At 42.7% G+C, this 18,019-nt stretch overlaps 1 protein-coding gene across 1 annotated transcript in view; it reads right to left on the reverse strand.

The window, feature by feature from the left end:
* helz (helicase with zinc finger) overlaps positions 1-18,019 on the reverse strand; it is a 76,122-nt gene that overhangs the window by 9,769 nt on the left and 48,334 nt on the right. Inside the window, exons 22-27 of the mRNA XM_083766011.1 lie at positions 14,332-14,515; positions 12,994-13,222; positions 6,960-7,293; positions 3,065-3,110; positions 1,832-2,058; positions 240-441 (exon numbers count right to left, since the gene is read on the reverse strand). Of these exons, the coding sequence (XP_083622137.1) occupies positions 240-441; positions 1,832-2,058; positions 3,065-3,110; positions 6,960-7,293; positions 12,994-13,222; positions 14,332-14,515 (1,222 nt within the window). The remainder of the gene's footprint in view (positions 1-239; positions 442-1,831; positions 2,059-3,064; positions 3,111-6,959; positions 7,294-12,993; positions 13,223-14,331; positions 14,516-18,019) is intronic.

The raw sequence follows: 18,019 nt of genomic DNA on the forward strand, positions 1-18,019 counted from the left end.
CGCATTATTTACACACAACAAAACATCAAAGCTAGTTAACAAATATTTCATTTTAACCATCGTGTTGTTTGACTTGAGCGACCGACTGGTTCAATCAATGTGAGAGAAACGTTTTCTCCATAGGCCATGTCGGACTCCCGGGAAATATATCCATATATCCTCACTTTCTTGGCAGGAGGAGCATTTGAATGTGTTTTTTACATCGATATGACATTCGTCAAGGTAATTGATAAACGCACCATTTCTGACAGGATCTGGGTGGAGCTCCTTGTCCGGGCTTGGTTGACCCATTCCTAGAGTAGAGGGGTGGGCCACCCCACTGTGAGGGATGGGAGAGCCTCTGTTCTGGGCCCGCAGCAGGTTAAAGTTGTACGCCATGGCTGCCTGGTGGTTCATGATATGATCCATTGCAAAGCGGTTCTGATATCCTGGCCATGGTAACTGTCGGGAAGAAATAACATAAGAATTGAGTATACACTATTTCTATTTTAGCTTTGTCATTATAAAGCACTCATTTTCAGAATCAGATCATAATGAAATGCTAAATCATTGGATTTGCATTGAGTCGTCTCTGAGGCACATTGAGTCATCTCTGAGATATATAGACAATTTAAGTTGCTGAATACAATGTTATTTGAAGTCTGACAATCGAAAATGACTCTTACAGGCACAGAGAGTTCAAATTACTCAACCAACTCAATTTTAGCACAGCTGGAGCAAGCATCTAGCATTAAAAGATTAATGATCATGGGATATGCATGAATGTTCCTTAGAATTGACAGCTGCTTTAAAATAGAAATGGGAGAGTTACACCAATTGACAGGAAGCAATAGCTAAAATATAATGATTGAATTTAAAGCATTAGTAGAATGTATAGATACACAGTAGGGCATTAACATAATCGAATAGTCGACTAGTCGACTAGCAAAACACTAGTCGACACTGTTAATTGACATCCGATTATTCGCTAATATTATTTTTATGATTTTTTTTTTTTTTTTTTGCTTTTCTACAGCAGACATTCAGGCATGCAGCTGTGAGCTCGGTTGTTTTGTTGGTAGTTCGCCAACTTCAGTACTAATCCATTCTTGGCTGATTGTTTTCATATCAAATACAAGCCTACTGTACGTGGGTTTTGCCGTCACCCTCACTCGTGTAGGTGCGGTGGGCGGCGGAGCGGCGGTGGCACTAGCAGCATTCAAGACAGATTTTCTTTGGGAAAAGCATAATGCGATATGCCTCATGGGCTCATACGCTCAATGGGGACAACTACAGTGTGTAAATACTTTTACTATTGGTGAGTTTATTACTGTAGTTTGTTCAACAAGTTAGATTGGAGACGTGTCGTCGTCGTCCGGTACAGTAAAGTATAGCAGGAGTTCCTCCTCACTCTGCCCAATATTATCCAGTTTGGTGACAGTCAAACTACAGTAGCTCTTGCCATGATTTCATGTTTCTTCATGCTTATCCAACAAAAGTCCAGGCGTGCCGCGTGTGGCATTATTAAAAACAAACAGCTATGCCGCACGATCATAGTTCTAATAGTCGCAAAAGACTTGCGATGGAGTTAAGTAGTTGATCATCTGATTCATAGCCTGGCAGCCTGCTAGCTAGCAAACCTCCTCCTAGCTTGTAGCTCCTTCGACTAATCGACTATAAATCGATTTTGATGGTATTCGAGTCGACTATCAAAAATCACGTTTGGTTAATGCCCTAATACACAGTATATTATAAATAAAAAATGCATATCATCGCGACACACACACACACACACACACACACACACACACACACACACACACACACACACACACCTCTGTAATTGACTTACTGGTAGGGGCATGGACACGTTGCTCTGTAATTGACTTACAGGTAGGGGCATAGACATCACCATATTGCCTCCATAGACGGCTGGTACATAGAGGATGCTGGCACCCGTGTGAGGATCTATCCTCTGAACAGGGCTGGGTGACTTGCCCATGGCGGCTGTCGTGCTCCCAAGCGGTGGTGTGAAAGCCCGGATGGGATTCCCCATCAGCACTGCTGGGTTTGGTTGGACTGCAAATAAAAAGCAAGAGAAAGGGACTCAGCTAGGATGCAGTAGCATCTCCGCCAGGCCGGACAGCCACAGGCTGGTGATTATGTTTCCGCCCCTGTCCGTCCGTGAGAAGCAAATCTCAGGCACCGCTGGACCATTTTTTTAAATTGCCCTCATGGTGGAGCTATAAAGTAGTAAGTAGTCCGTTAAGAAAAAAATAAGGTTACAAACCGCAGCGAGGAGATTTTAACACCAGCATAAATACGTGTTCATTATAGGAACAAACCCAGAAAACAGTGCTACCTCCAACCTTGATCCAAGATTTAGATACACTATCGGTCATATTAAACAAAAGGTCTCCGTTGATCAGTCTAAAGTTAAAAAAATGTGGCAAGCTCTAGCTGAGCGCACTGGTGTGCAAATCATCTCTTCTTTCCAATTCAGTGCATCATCACAGTTCTTGCAGTAGTTTGTTCACATCATAGTGCTTGCTTCACATGGTGAAATGCATCATGCCAATTTAACACTTCAAGTGCAAGAATTGACCTGTAAAGGTCTTCTTAATTCTGGCTGTTGCTGGCTTAATTCCTCAGACAGCCCTCGGTCTTCACAGCTCCATCTGGGCCACTGGCTTAGCTACACAAGCAGTGGAGATAATGTGTGTGTCTGTGCAGGGGGCTCTGACCTCTGCGTGTCGGAAAAGTCTTGCCATCATATGAGACATGTTTAGGTGTGGAGTGACACGTTTGACGACGTGAGGGGACAGGACGTTTGTCGTCATACTATGCTCTCAATTCCCAGTCTGATCTCCTCTGATGGCCATGTGTGGGTAAATCTCGTTTAAATCATAAAACAAATTTTGCTAAACAAAAATATAACACGCTGTGGTGCTATTCTACCTCCATTTCCCTTTAACTTGAATGATATTCAAGATTGAATATCAGAAGCATTGTTGTTAGCCGCCTCAAAAGGTTGGTTGTGTCTGCACTTAGATGGCCATGCGTAAAGTTCAGTAGTTACACTTACCAAATCCTTCAGGTGGAAAGTGCTCTGTGTGGTTTGCATGTTTCCCCTGGAAGACAGAACACAGAAAAGGTTGCTTTGTGAGGATGAAGTCATTGAAGAAATAGGGGGAGAAAAGGATAAATGGGCCTTTCTCACACCAACTATATAGTTTTAAAAGTGGCAGATGGCAGAGATGACACCACAAATATAACAGTGGTCGTAACAACATATACAGTAACAATGATGCACCATTATACAAAATTTGTATAACTATTATACAAAATTTGTATAATAGTGAATACCAAAAGATACCAAAAAATAAATATAAACAAAGGTCATTAAAATGTTAAACTTTTTATTTTCTTTGGTATTCAGTCAGCCAGCAATGGGTAGAACACTCCCAAATAAAATCTACATTCAAAGATTTTCCTAGAAGCTTTGTCATTGGTCGAAAAAAAACACGGTCGCAATGACTAACCAATCAGGAAGCAGACAGGCAAATCGACCAATGACAAAGTTTCTAGGAAAATCTTTGAATGCAGATTGCGGCCCCTAGATGTGTCACAGAGACTAGATTTTTGGGGGAGCGCTTTTTGCTGGCTGTCTGAATACCAAAAAAAATTAAATTAAAAAGTCATTAATTTTGACATATTATTGCTTATAGCAGCTTTAATGGTTATTTTGCACACTTTTATGTATGAGCCTTTACGACTTTGCAACTCGGTGTGTGGAACCAAATGGACCCTTATGCATCCTTTATTACACTCAGAGATGCAAAAGAGAAGCACAGATCTATGGCCTCTCTAGATCTACACAATTTAAGATAGAGAAGCCATGTCATTGTCTTTTATAGAACCTTTGAAACACAATTAGCCTAATAATATAGGATGAATTACCCATGACTAACAATATCCCTAACCTAACCTCACAGGAAGTGACCGGTTAGTTGTAACCCGCCACGCATGTCGGGAGCCATGGGTGATTTTTAACCTGCAGCACGGGCAAGTCTTAACCGGCCACTCAGGTCTGACTAAAGGGATGTCTTATGGGCAGTCCCCTGTACGAGAGCTGTTGAGGCAGATCTCAAAGCTACATGACTTGTACCAGCAGCGTGGCCCAGGTCCTCTGTACTGAGTAAACTCATTCAAGAGCGCACTTCTGAACCGAGCCGAAAGATACATCCACAGAGGGACTGTCTCTACTCAGTTATAGATGAGCTGCTGAAGGTAAAATAAAGCCAGGCTTGGAACATCTGAATTCTCTCTAGTCTCCCCCACTGTCGGATACAATCTGCTTCTCCTAGGGGCGGTGTGTGTAAACACACATACAGAACTGAAACGCACAGAACGTGCAAGTGTGCTTTCACACGAGCACACGCGACATATGAATATGATGAGCGAGTGCCCATTATTTTCAGACGGTACAGCAGCTGTTGACTGTTGCATGAAGAGACACACAGGAGCTCTCCCGATAACCTGAGAGTTTGGGTTGAGTCTCGTCCCGTGTGCTGTATTATTGATTATTACAGACGTACTTACACAACAATCTACTTTAGACATTTTACAGGGCTGTAAGCTGTAGCACGCAGCCTTTATGTCCAGTAGAGCACTGGAAGGTGGAGGGGAGGGGTGGGGGGGGGAGTGTAAAAAATGCATGCCCGTATGCATGTGTGTGGCAGGGGGACATGCAGGGTATTGTAATCACTCATGTCTGTATCGTCTGTGAACAAAATCAATTTGAGAATTTGCAGTAGGCAGGGCTTGCACTCCCAGGTTTGGGGGGGGGGGGGGGGGAATTATTGCAGTACACCATATGGTGTTGTCTGGATTGTGTGTACAATGTCTTTAGGCTGCTTATCAACACACGGACAACAAGAATACATTAGATGCTCACTTTCTGCAGAAATCTTGTTTCATATGGTGTAATAAGAAATATGGTAATTGATAAGAAATATGGTAAGACATCAACATCAGACTTGATAAGTTGTCTCACACAGAAAGAAAAACAAAATCACCAGATGTTGGAATTTGAAATGAGTTTCCTGTCATTTCCTGTGTTGGCAGTCATTTTGAGGTGTGACATGGGCCGCCTGGGTGGCACGTCTGCACCCTGAACAACCACCGATGACAGACATACCTGGACGGATGCCGAGTGGGGCCCATTGTTTAGCCGTTACAGGTCTACTTTTCAGCTACAGTCGAGAGGGTTTGTGACAGTTTGTGACAGCTGCAGCTGGCAGAAACCCAAGTGCTTTGAAAGCACAGGTTGATTTGAGTTTAAGACCTGCAGGATTTTACTTTGCTGTGAATTGTGCAATGAGGCTGCCCAAACCAATTGCACGGATGATTAAAAAAGCACTGGGGTCTGTGTGCTCTTGACACAGTCGGTAGCAAAACAAAAATGCAGCTTTATGGTATGTTTGTTGCGCCATCTGTCACTGAAGTGGCTGGATGTGACTCTGTGGCAGTGAATCAACACAGAGACACTAAGATTCTGCTTTGAATGGGTCTCTATGGCATTCGTGCGCACTCGTCCTTGTGCTGGGGGTCCTTGTGCCTGGAGAGGACTAAAGGTTTGTTTTTAGCTTTAGCCGGTTGATATTGATATAAAGCTTATAACCCGCGATATCGCGGGTTTGGCATCCTACAGGTACAAATTATAACTGCAATATTGCGGGTTTGGCTCTAAGGGAGGGTCTGGTTATTTCTGAAAATGTGTACTCAATGGGCTGTTTGATTTGCTATTCAATCTTAGATCACATTATAGCTTATCTCGAGATGGGCTGACATGGAGTAATGGCTAAGGGGGTCCTTAGCCTGGAATCCAGCCTGATTCGCTACGTTCGTCTTTTTCTCATTGACTCGGATTTCCATTACTTAGGAGTCAGGAAGTTCAAGTGAATCGAATTTTGCATTGGTGAACACTGATCAAGGAGTTTGCACTATGTTACTGGTGTGCCTCGAGGCGCCTGTTTACTGACCTTTGCACAAGGCACATGCAACACGTACGTTAATGGCCTTGCGAGAAACGTATGATTGCAAAATACACTGTATAACAGCAGCTGAGTGTGTGTGTGTATGACTCGCACGTGTGTGTGTGCGTGTGTGTGTGTGTGTGTGTACTAAGCAGGATGGTGCGGAGCTGTGCCTCATTAAGCCCAGTGGGTGATGGCAGCAGGTTGGCAGCCGTGGTGATTTAGTTAACCTTTACCACAGGGCAGGCAGGAAACACACATACACATGTCTTCAACCCCAGCGAAACAACACACACCCACAAGCAGCAGGAGAAATACATTCCCATCAGGGTCTTTTTTTGTATTAAAGGAGCTCCTGTTACCATAGGCGGGATTGTACCAACAGCTATTAGGCTCTTCAATTCGAAGGCCAGCCGCTAGGTCTATGAACTGGACTGAGGTTTTTTAGATTTTAGTTATTTATGGGCCTGAATGCAATAACAAAGGATTTTTAATCATCCCCACTGTCACCTTTTAAATGCTTTTTAATGCCTTTTATGTTTATTCCCGCTTAGTCTTTAACATGTGTCCCCCTGCTTTTGTGATGTGTTTTTTAACTAACATGCCTGTACGAGCTTTGGGATAACCTGAATTTCCCCTTGGGGATCAATAAAGTATCTATCTATCTATCTATTGTGAGGCCAGTGTGAGGACAAATGCGCGAAATAAGCAAAGAAGAGCCACATCTGCCCAACCCGGAAGTGATTGCCCATGATGATTAACCCATGCTGACGTTACTACCTACAAACAATCTATTCCCAACCAAACCCACCGCCGTCAACATCACCTCTCCTTCCCTCCCTTTCTTTAGTCTCTCCATGTTATGTGTCTCACACACACACACACACACACACACACACACACACACACACACACACACACACACACACACACACACACTACCTTGGGGGGTGACTGTTGCTGCTGTTGCTGAGGCCCCTGCTTGCTGGAGGCGGCCTGTGGATGCTGTGGATGGGGCTGATGGTGATGGTGGTGCGGGGCGTGGTGGTGGAGGTGGAGGGGAGACGCCGCCGCGGCAGAGGCTGCGGCCATGTGGGCAGGGTGGGCCGCCAGCATCGGTCGGAGGGCGCGGGGGATGAACTCTGGGGCCAGCGGGTTGAGGACGTAGGTCTTCTTCAGTTCCAGGGCTTCCAGCTGGGCCTTAATCTGCTCAAAGGTGATGCCGTGCAGGCTGGAGTTGCCGTGGCAGATGGAGATGAAGTGCTCCCAGAACTTCCTGGAAAACAAAGCAAAACTAATATTCCTGAGCCGTTCCTTGCTTAGAGCCCACCTTGCAACAACGTTTGAAGTCTCTGCACAAAGGAGTATTAGAACAGTGTTTTTTCAAGGTGGGATCCCCAGGGGTCCCTGTGAGCTGGGGGTTTCAGGGGATCCACACCATAATGAGTTTTACTTGAAATTACAAAAAGACAAATGTTACCCGTCATTTTCAGATCACACATTTTCAGATCACACTCCCTAAGGCCCAAACTGTACCAATGATTCGCCATGAAACTCCTTGCAACCAAACAGTTGAGAGTTGTTGCATGTAGTTGCATGGAACCATTATCCTTAATGGCAGTTGCAAGGAGTTGCATTGGTGCGGTTTGGGCCCAAGACAGAATCATTTGAAATGGTGCTAATCAAAGTAATTTAATAATAATGGATTTTATTTATAACGCACTTTACATTTGTAAGAATCTCAAAGTGCTACAGCAAATGAATAAAAACAGAACAACATCACACATCATTAAAAACATCTAGTAGAACGGGAACATAAGGGCAAGGCTATAAAAATGCTTTGGTAAAAAAGGAAAGTTTTTAGTCCACTTTCCCGAATGTGAACACTGACATTATGAGTACCCTAAAGTTTTGTTAGAAATGTTGAGTATGGGTCCCCAGCATTTAGAAACTGCCAACTTGCATATGTAATTTTTCATAATTAGCATAATAAGCTGGAGTACCATTAACAATGAACGTACTGTAGGGGCAACATTTTCAAAATGTCTTTATGCTTCAAGTAGCATGCAACGTGTCAAACTAGGGGTTTTTCATGATTCTGAATCCATTGCAAGCACTAGTTTTGCATGAAAAACACTCTACTCGGCCCAGGCCGTAGCGTAACGGTCTGGGCACCGGACTGGTAATCCAGTCGCAGTGTGCCGCGGGTTCGACTCCCGGACCCGACACGGCCTTTACTGCATGTCATCCCCCCATCTCTCTCCCGTTTCCTGTCAGCCCTTCAAAAATCCTTCAAAAATCAATAAAAAAAGGCGTAAGCCGCAAAAAAATATCTTAAAAAAACAAAAAAAACACTCTACTCCTTGGGCTAAATTCGTCCATAGCCACTTGCCCAAATGTGCTGACCTCATGACATTTGTGATGACGGCTAAGGACGTTTTTAGCCAAAGTAGTGTTTTTCGTGCAAAACTAATGCTTGCAATGGATTCAGAATCATGACAACCCTCTAGTTTGACATCTCACTGTGAAAGAATATATATTCAAAGATTTCACGATTTAAAAAAAATAGCAGATCTACAAGTATAACATAATCCATAAAACACTAAAAGGGGCTCCTGCCATGAATGGGTTAATAACATGCCAGGATATAGCATCGTTCAACCGTTATTTTGAACCCGGAACATTATCAGTACTGGCCGGTGCCATTACTACGACTGCCAGGCTCCGTGCAATACGCGTTGTTTTGACCAGAAATGCTGCCTGGAGGGGCATTTGGAGACTAAAGCGACTGAAAGCGTGCATTCACAATCAAAGATGGCACAATCCGAAGCTATTGTGAGTAGCCTTTCCACTAGATCGAATCAAACCCATTTATAACTGAATAAATGTAGGCTATGCATTTTGGCAGCGTCGCTTCCTGACAAATAACGCAGGCTACGTATTTTGGCGGGGAAACTGTTTTAACATAATTTGTGCCCAAGACGTCCACAGACGTCCTAGGAACTATCCCATGCAGTGCCCAGGAAGTTTGTACACATCTTGGGATTTTTTTTGTTGTTGCCTTATATAGGTTGTTAATGGTACCCCTGCTTATTATGCCAATTATGGATATTTCCCAATATTTCCCAAGTTAGCAGTTTCTAAATGCTGGGGACCCATACTCAACATTTTTAACATAACACTTTAGGGTACTCAAAGTGTCCGTGTTCACAATGGGGCTTTATGGGCTGGCAAGTAGACCAATTGTGGGGGTCTGTCCGGTCTGTGACATGAAAAGGTTTGAAACCCCCTGGTGGAGAGGAGAGGTAAATATAATGGGAGAAATATGGAGGAGAGCTGGAGGGCAAACTGATAGGATGGGAACAGATGGAGGGCAAACTAATAGGATGGGCACAGATGGTAAAGGATGTGTGCCAGGGATGTGATCAGAAACACAATGGAGAGTGGGGAGAGGCTAACCTTTCAATAGAAATAACTGGCAGTAGCCTACAATAAAATTCAACAGTAGATTGGAGCCGTGGTTGGACGGCAATCCTGTGAGACAACATCGACAGTCACAAGGCCTGGAAATAATGCTGCAGCTTCATTCAGACGTAACGCTACCGCCCCAACACATTCGCACGTCCATGTGTTTTTCTAAAGGAAGATGTCCAAATGCTACCTCATAGGTCTTTAACAGGGATCCAGGTGTCCTCACTGTTACTTTAATACAAATAATACAAATAAGTAAGCAATTTACTCTGGATAATACTCTGGATAATAAAATAAATAAAAATGCCTAAATTGTAAATTGTGAACATGAATGTGTAAGCAAACAAAAAACATCCAATTTACAACATTGATGATAGTGATGAACCATTAAGGCATTACATCTGCAGCATCATTTGTAGGCACTTAACACATAGGATGCTAAAGACGTGTCAACGCGTTCTCTCAAATAAAACCGTGGGGTGCTAAGGAAGTGTGGACACGTCTTTAGGTCCTTTTTAATGATATAAAACACGATCGCTAAAATCCATTTGACAGCGGCCGTTGCTAGGCAACGCCTTGCTCGTCCGTCCCTGAGCCGTTTTCCCACGCACGCAGCCATTCACTTCCTGGTTTTACGGACCAATAATCTTCCTTATTTGGTCTGGATCTACGGCGCTGTCCGTGGTTTTGATCAGAATGGCGCCGTTCTGTCCTAATTTCTGACTTCTCGTTTAGAATATAAACACTTCTAAAGAGACCTATTTGCGTGAGGTAGTAATGGAAGATTTCACCCACCGGTTTTGGGGGGGGGGGGGGATTAAAAAACTTCAGTGCACTGTGCCTGTGTAGGCACAATGCAAGGAATAAATGCATTCGCCATGTATCTGAAGGAAGTCTGATCCAATCATTTTTAGATTTCTCCTGAGTTTAAGTTTTTGTTGTGTTCAAGATCTGATTTTAGGCATGTTTAAGCCTCCAGGAAAATCCGTGTTGAGGTTCTTAATCCACTGTTTTTCATTAAAACGTCTTTGTCCTACTGTCCAATTGAGATTGTGTTGAAGTCCAGCGCATTTTAGAGCTTCAATGCCGTGAGCCATGAAATGCTGCACAAACCTTGTGGTTGTCTTTTTTCCATTGTTAATATTGTATCTGTGTTGTCCCAGCCTTGTACCTATTGTTTTACCCGTTTCTCCAACATATTGTAAACCACATTTTTCACATGTGATTAAGTAAATGCAGTTGCTGGTTCTGGTTGTTATTTGTCGTTTAATCTCTAACACGCGTTTTGTAGTTCTATTTTGTATTCTGGTCCCTGGCGTGCTGGTGTGTTGATTTATTTTAGCTTGCTGTGTACTAGATAATCTTTAAGGTTTTTTTTTTTTTTTTTGGCGCAAAGCTTTGTGCAAAGCTCCACTAGCGAGAGTGAAACACCCTTTTCTTTAAGCAACTAGTCGACTAGTAAATCCACTAGTTGACCTCGTTGGTACTAGTTGACAGGACTCAAGATCAGCTAGATTATAGTTAAAGTCACCGATGTACAGTTTTTAAATGTACAGATATTAAAATGTAATATATATATATATATATAATGTTTACATAATAGGTAGTTAAACAACTAGTAAACTAGGCAACTAGTAAAAAAATCACATCCGTGTGAACTGAGTGGTGCAACTCCCCTCTTAAAATAAAGAGAAGATTTATTTTGTGGAAGATTTTCCACAAAATAATAGAAAATGCTCGATAGCGGGTTCGATAAGGACCTGGCTCGATAAGCCTGCTCGATAAGGTGATCGTTAATAAAAAAAAATACGAGCTCCATTCCTAGTAAAGAGACACTGAAGCCAAATACTGGTTTACTGTTCAAGCTGGAATAGAACCATAAATAAGAGCATTAACCATTCACCCACCCACCACCCCCATTGATTGAGAACTATACGGCACGCCACTATTTATTGGTTATTTGATTGGTTCAGGCTACGTTGCAACGCAAAGGCCGACGCTCCATATCAGGACAGTTTTTCGCACGAGGGAGGGGGGGGCCGGGGACAGGAAAACTAAACTTTGCTCTTTCCTGGTTTATATGAAGCAAAAGATATCTGGGATACATACAGGTTGACCAAAACCAGGGCCTTCATTTAGGCATGGTAGGGGGGGAAAAGTAATTTTGATGTCTCAGTGTAGTGTGTGCATGTGTGCATGCATGCCTGTGTCCGTCTCCTCTCTTCAGGAGGTCAGTCTTGGGCAAACAACAAACACGCTCCTTTTGGACATGTCAATTTAATTGCTCTGTCTGCCCAGGCTGACATTTCCAAACAAGCATCAGCCAGACAATGCCGTGGCTGGCTGAGGTTCAGTAGCTGTAACGAGATGAGGGCTGGGCAAATATTGAAGACACAGTAATGTGTGTTCTATGAGGATGCACAAAATGTTCCCCCTCTTGGCCATATAAAGCAACTCTGGCAAGCTCCAGCTGTGGAGGATCATAACATGGTAAACACCAGGGCTGGGGATAATTACTTACACACAAACACATATTGGTGCAAGTCAACATAGGCTATGTAGCCTAGCATTGCTGGGTCTTCTGCTTGATATTAATTTAAACCAAAGTCCTTTATAACTGTGCACCATTGAGCCAGCTCTCTCTCGCTCGGTTTAAAGAAAGTTTCCTCTCGTGTTTATAGCACAGATAGAGCAAGCTATTATAAAGAGGAGTGCACAATTAGACAATTAACCCTGGCACTGCTCCCCAGAGAGGTGTAAAGACAACTCTGTTCACTCCAATGGACCAATGTTTTCACAGCAATTTGTGCATCAGCCAGCTTCTGTTCAGTTCCAAGAAGTTAGCACTGTAAACACTAGGACAATAGGCCTGTCACAATTATTATAGAATTGCCTAATTGCAATTATTTGAGATACTCAATACATTTTGCATAATAGTCTAATAAAAATTATCATAAAATGCGCTAGCTGTCAAGGTCCATTTTAACCTAGGGGGATTATTACAAACTGAACACTTCTTCTTGGTACCAAACATGTACTCTTATCCAATCAATAAGGATCAAATACGTTCAATCAAGTGCTAGAAAAATTAAGCACTAATTATGTTGTTTCTGATATATATACACTGATATAGCCTTAAACAAGGCAACTTAGAAATGTGTACTACGGCCCAGGCCGTAGCGTAACGGTCTGGGCACCGGACTGGTGATCCAGTCGTGGTGTGCCGCGGGTTCGACTCCCGGACCCGACACGGCCTTTACCGCATGTCATCCCCCCATCTCTCTCCCGTTTCCTGTCAGCCTACTTTCTATCCCTTAAAAAATCAATAAAGGCGTAAGCCGCAAAAAAAAATATCTTAAAAAAAAATTAAAAATAAAAGAAATGTGTACTACATTGTTGAGTCGCTGTGGCTCATGCCCAAGATTGATTTGATAAACTCCACACTATTTTGAGGGGACTCAAATCTGCTGCCAATTCTTTGAATGAAAGTCCTGGTTCACTTTACCTGCAGCGTCCCACAGAGCAGAGTGCTATGGGGTCTCCCACCACGGCAACCAGGGACTGGGCTCTGGTGATGGCTGTGTTGAGCAGCTTGTAATTAGACAGAAAGCCATAGTCCAGGTCCTCCGTTGAGTCCTCAATCAGCTGCTCCTTGCGCTTGATGGCAGTCTGCTTGTGCTTGCATGTGTGCCGTGTTCGCACCGTGCTCAGGAATAGCACTCTGAACTGCTTACCTAGGAACAGGGAAATCGATCGAATCAGACATTGCAGACACAATTTCCAATAGTCATGAGACCTTTAGATTATAACTTGTTTTGTTCTTTCAGTGAGATGCCGTGTTACTTGTAAGCAGAATAAATATTTATACACATGGAGTGGTGCTGCCTCTGGTGACTGAATCTTCCCAGCTGGCTCAATACAATTGTCTAAACAAAATTTTTGTTGGCAGACCTCGACAGATAGGACTCTTTACTGGAGGACCACTTCTAAACTTTCAATTTCACCCACTTAGAAACAGTGGTAGGAGAAGGAGACTCTGCAACAAAGATGTGGTTTATCTAAGAGCTGCAGTACAAACATCTTTATAGTTGATTCATTCAAAACACTACTATTTATCCAAGTTGTATTTGACATGAATGCAAGGTATTTGAAAGCGTGTTTGCTGGGAGCAAACCTTGGCTATGCTGATCATGTTATAATATATGGGCCAGGTTGGTGATAGCGATTTAATTTTCAGTGAGGATAAACGCTTAAGGGAGCTAATCTTCTCTACAAAACCCCACAGATAGATAAACTGCAACAATAATTATGTCTTATCTGAGCTCCCAGGGCTTCTGGTATGATCACATAACATCCGTCTGTGAGATCATTTAAAAATATAAGCACTAGAATGCAGTTTGCATGTGTGGGGGTGTTTGTGTGTGTGGTAGTCAGGATGTGCACGAGTGCGAGTTAATTAGCTGCGACACTTTCTTTTTGGGTGAAATAGCTGCTTTCCACCTTCTGTCAGAATAATGTGTTTAATAGCTGTGTTTAATGATAGGCCAAAATACGTTTAATTTGACTACCGGTACTTCGTTTATGTTAAGAAAATGAAAAGCAAATTGTCATTTAAAATGTTATATCATAGTCAATTATAGTTCTTGAAATTGAAATTAGCAAAGATGGAAGGAAATATTAGTGTAATATACACCAATTAATTGGTGTAATATTACACGACACATATTCCAATTGGTGCATCTCTAACATATATGGGTGGAAGGAAAAATTCCGTAATATATATATAAATAATATCATACTGTAAAGATGTGACAGCCATGTACTCTCTGAAAGAGGCCCTCACCTTGAACATTGAGGACTCTCTCCACACTGACTTCGTGCATCCTTTTCTTCCGCAGCTCGGCTCGGATGCGGAACACCTGATCGGCATAGGGAGACACCACGCCGATGCTGCCCTCGTCCAGCTTGCCCCAGGCCACTGGCCACTTCTTACGCATCTCCTCTACTCGCTCCACAATCTCAAACACCTACACGGACCAAACAAGCAGAGATGGGGAAATGAGAAACCATATTCTATTACCATACGAGTTGAAAGTGGGAATTCCATACTGTATGTCTCCATCTTCTGCCCGGTGCAAAGCGGTGCTGGGCGTAGTGCAACCGTCATTGCTATTTTCCAACCAAATGCACATACACCGTTTTAATAACCGGTGGTCTAGAGTAACAGCTTTTAGTTGGTCTAACAGCGCAGAAATGTCCTTTCCTTACTTTTTATACAGCACATAATGGGATTAAGATGCACCTAGGTGGGTTCACAATGCATTGACATCGATTGCAATTACATTTCAACACAAAAATACTCATGTTCAACATGGCAGATTCCACATTGAGGTTCAAAACACGATAATCTGGGCCAGATTATCAAAATTGCTTTGGGATTGCAATTAAAATAGCCTGTACATTTTTACCCAGATAACGCATCTTCCAATTCGCACAGTTGAATTTGTTTTGATAGTGTTGAACATCCCTACCGGCCATTGTATGTTACCATATAAATCCATTCCATGTATCATTGCTCAATCTTGCATTATTCATAATGTCTGATAGTTTAGCCCCAAGATTATTTCAATACTTAAATAACTATTTCCCACTTGTCATCAATGTAGAGAATATTAAGCTTCCTATAGTACAACATTGCAATGCACTGTTGGAGCCTCTCTTTCTACAGCTGCAACTATGTCGTCATCTGACAGCAAACATATACCTACATGTATGGGCTAATTCAAGTTATATATTTTTATTATGTGTTTTTTGTTTTAATTTTGCCATCTTTTAAGTGCCAATACAACTCTTTGTTGGTTACAGTGTACGTTAAAGGAATAGTTCGGGGTGCATGCTTAGTTTAGACTAGTCATTGGTTAGACATGGGTTACGGTTAGGTTTAGGTGTGCTGCCCCGTGGGAGGTTAGGTTTAGGGTGAGGGTTTGAGATAGGTTGTAGTTGTAGGACTAATGACTGGTCTAACCAATGACTAGTCTAAACCAAATACTGTCTAAACTAAGTGCTCCACCCGAATAGTTCACCCAAGACATTACTATTTCACCCCATGATGTGTAGAATACAAAGAGAATTTCTTTGTATAACATTCCTTTACAGTGAACCAGTGATAAAAAGAAGTTGGTGAATTGGAGGGCATAAACTCCAAAAGAACACAATGTGATCACAATTGTGATGACAATGACGAGGTGTGTGTGTTATCGTTGACGAGACGAGAATGTTAGTGGATTGCCGAACAAACTGCTATCCTACTCTCCTTTCCTTGTTGGTCACGCCCATCACACCCCCCGCACACACACACACACACACACACACACACACACACACACACCCCCCCCCCCCCCCCCCCCCTCTTCACTTCACAGTCAGTTGACCATGATGGCGGCGCCCACAGCCTCAACGCCGGGGCTTGGTGGTTGTCGAAATATAATGTCACAGAGAATAAAACAGAGAGCCTCGTACCGGGAGACGGGGACAAAGCATGTGGCTTCAAGTTAGTTGGGAAGAATACCATTATACCACCAACTTAAAGCGACACCTCAAGGCTCTCCACAAACAGATATATGCGACGGTAAGTTGCCGTCGCATATATTTGGTTGAGGGGATGAGCATTACATATCGCAACGTGGCGATTTAACATGAACACAAATAGACGACCGCTAAACATATGCTGCTAATGTTACAGCAGACACGTGTGTTGCTGCTGTTTATCCAGAGACACATTAGGGAAGGGAACCGAACGTAACAGCAACAGGTCTTTCCCAGTCAAGAAGTCACACAAACATGAAATCCCTAAACGTTTTATTCATAACGGCATTTATTGTGTGCTGGCGCTTCCTTTCCTTCCATTTTATTTTTAACCGTTACAAGTTGTACAACCTAGTACAAGTTGTACAACCTGTCAAACTTGATTCCAATGCCAATGTATTAATACCTGTACGCTATAGACATTTTATTTATAGACATTTTTAACCCTTAGAAGAGCAATCACGGGAAAACCCGTGAAGTAATAGCGTTCCGTAAATGGGCAATCACTGGAAAACCCGTGATTCTGTTTCTTGATTAATATCGATATATTAATAACCTCCGCATCGCTGTGTGAAGTCCCTTTGTTGAAATTCCAACTGCAATACCCAGAAATCCCGTGTCACGTAACACGCGCGCACATCTTGGCTATAAAACGTGCCCGCCCCCTGGGGATCTGCATGCCTGGCCTGCATGGGGAGCAAGCCAGCTGCTTGCGGGCTTTCTGAGTTCGCTCTTCCCGGCCTGGCTCGAGCGATGACACCGTACTACGATCTGGACGGGTGACCAGATTTTTCTATGGTAAGAATCTTATTGTCTGAAACATTATATGCTATATCTATTCAGTGTGTATTATAGTTTCTAATCGCTGTTTGCCGCGCCGCTGGGGTAAGGCAGGCCGCTGAGCTAATGTGTTTTTTTTTCTTTGCCGAGCCTCTGGAGCGTAGCTAGCGTTACAGGCTGCGGCCTGCGCTCCAGAAGCTCTGCAAAGTTAAAAAAACAAACACTGCACAAATGGTTACATACATACGTGATACTAATTATACAATCATCCATTTGTAGCGACGACTCGGCACAATAAAATCATTTGATCGCTAGCAGTCATCGGAGAATATATAAGGGTCGGTATTAGCCCAAACCGACCATGTAGCTGCTAATTAGTTAGCATTACTATTAGCTATTTGTAGCATCGGCCCACGGCAGCACAATAAATGTATTTGATCGCCGGGTAAAAAACACCATGTAATGGACATAATAGTAGCGAGCACTGACTACAGCTAAATGTGTCTTTATTTGTATATACATCAGGCGAGCCGCGAGGACGAGGACGACCGAGGACCATGATGATGATGATGATGCTGATGATGACGATGAAGAAGAAAAAGACTTCTCCGACACTGAACCAGATACATTAATTCATTTCAGGGGGCAGTTGTGTTTTCTATTTAGCCTACACAGTACACACCGTCAAGAACTGGACTGCAGTGGTTTGGGGACACTGGGGGAGGCGTAACTGTTTTGTATGTAGAATGAATAGTTTATTTCGATCTTTTGAGAGGGAGACATTACACAAAAACAGTTTACTTTTTCTTTTGTGATCGAAAAGGCATAGGCAGAAGCTTAAAGCTTATTAGTGCCTATCCTTATCTCAACGTATTCCAAAATACTGTTGAAGATATGCATAACAATCAACATATAAACAAAACAAACAAATGACATTTATAGAAGAATAGAAAATTAAACAAACAAAAAACAACAGACAACGAGAAAAAACAAAACAAGGAGTGGAAAAAAGACAAACAGACAACGCTACAATGTTATACCTTAGTCCAACACTATACATGGCATAAACAAGGCTCAGCTCCCCGCTCATTCCAGGTTATATCTATGCAATAATTCCTGTTTGAGCCTCTTTTTAAATTGTTTTAGGCTGTAGGCCTATTTATTTT

The sequence above is a fragment of the Protomyctophum parallelum genome (assembly GCF_964188405.1).
Source record: "Protomyctophum parallelum genome assembly, chromosome: 5".
Lineage (NCBI taxonomy): Eukaryota > Metazoa > Chordata > Actinopteri > Myctophiformes > Myctophidae > Protomyctophum > Protomyctophum parallelum.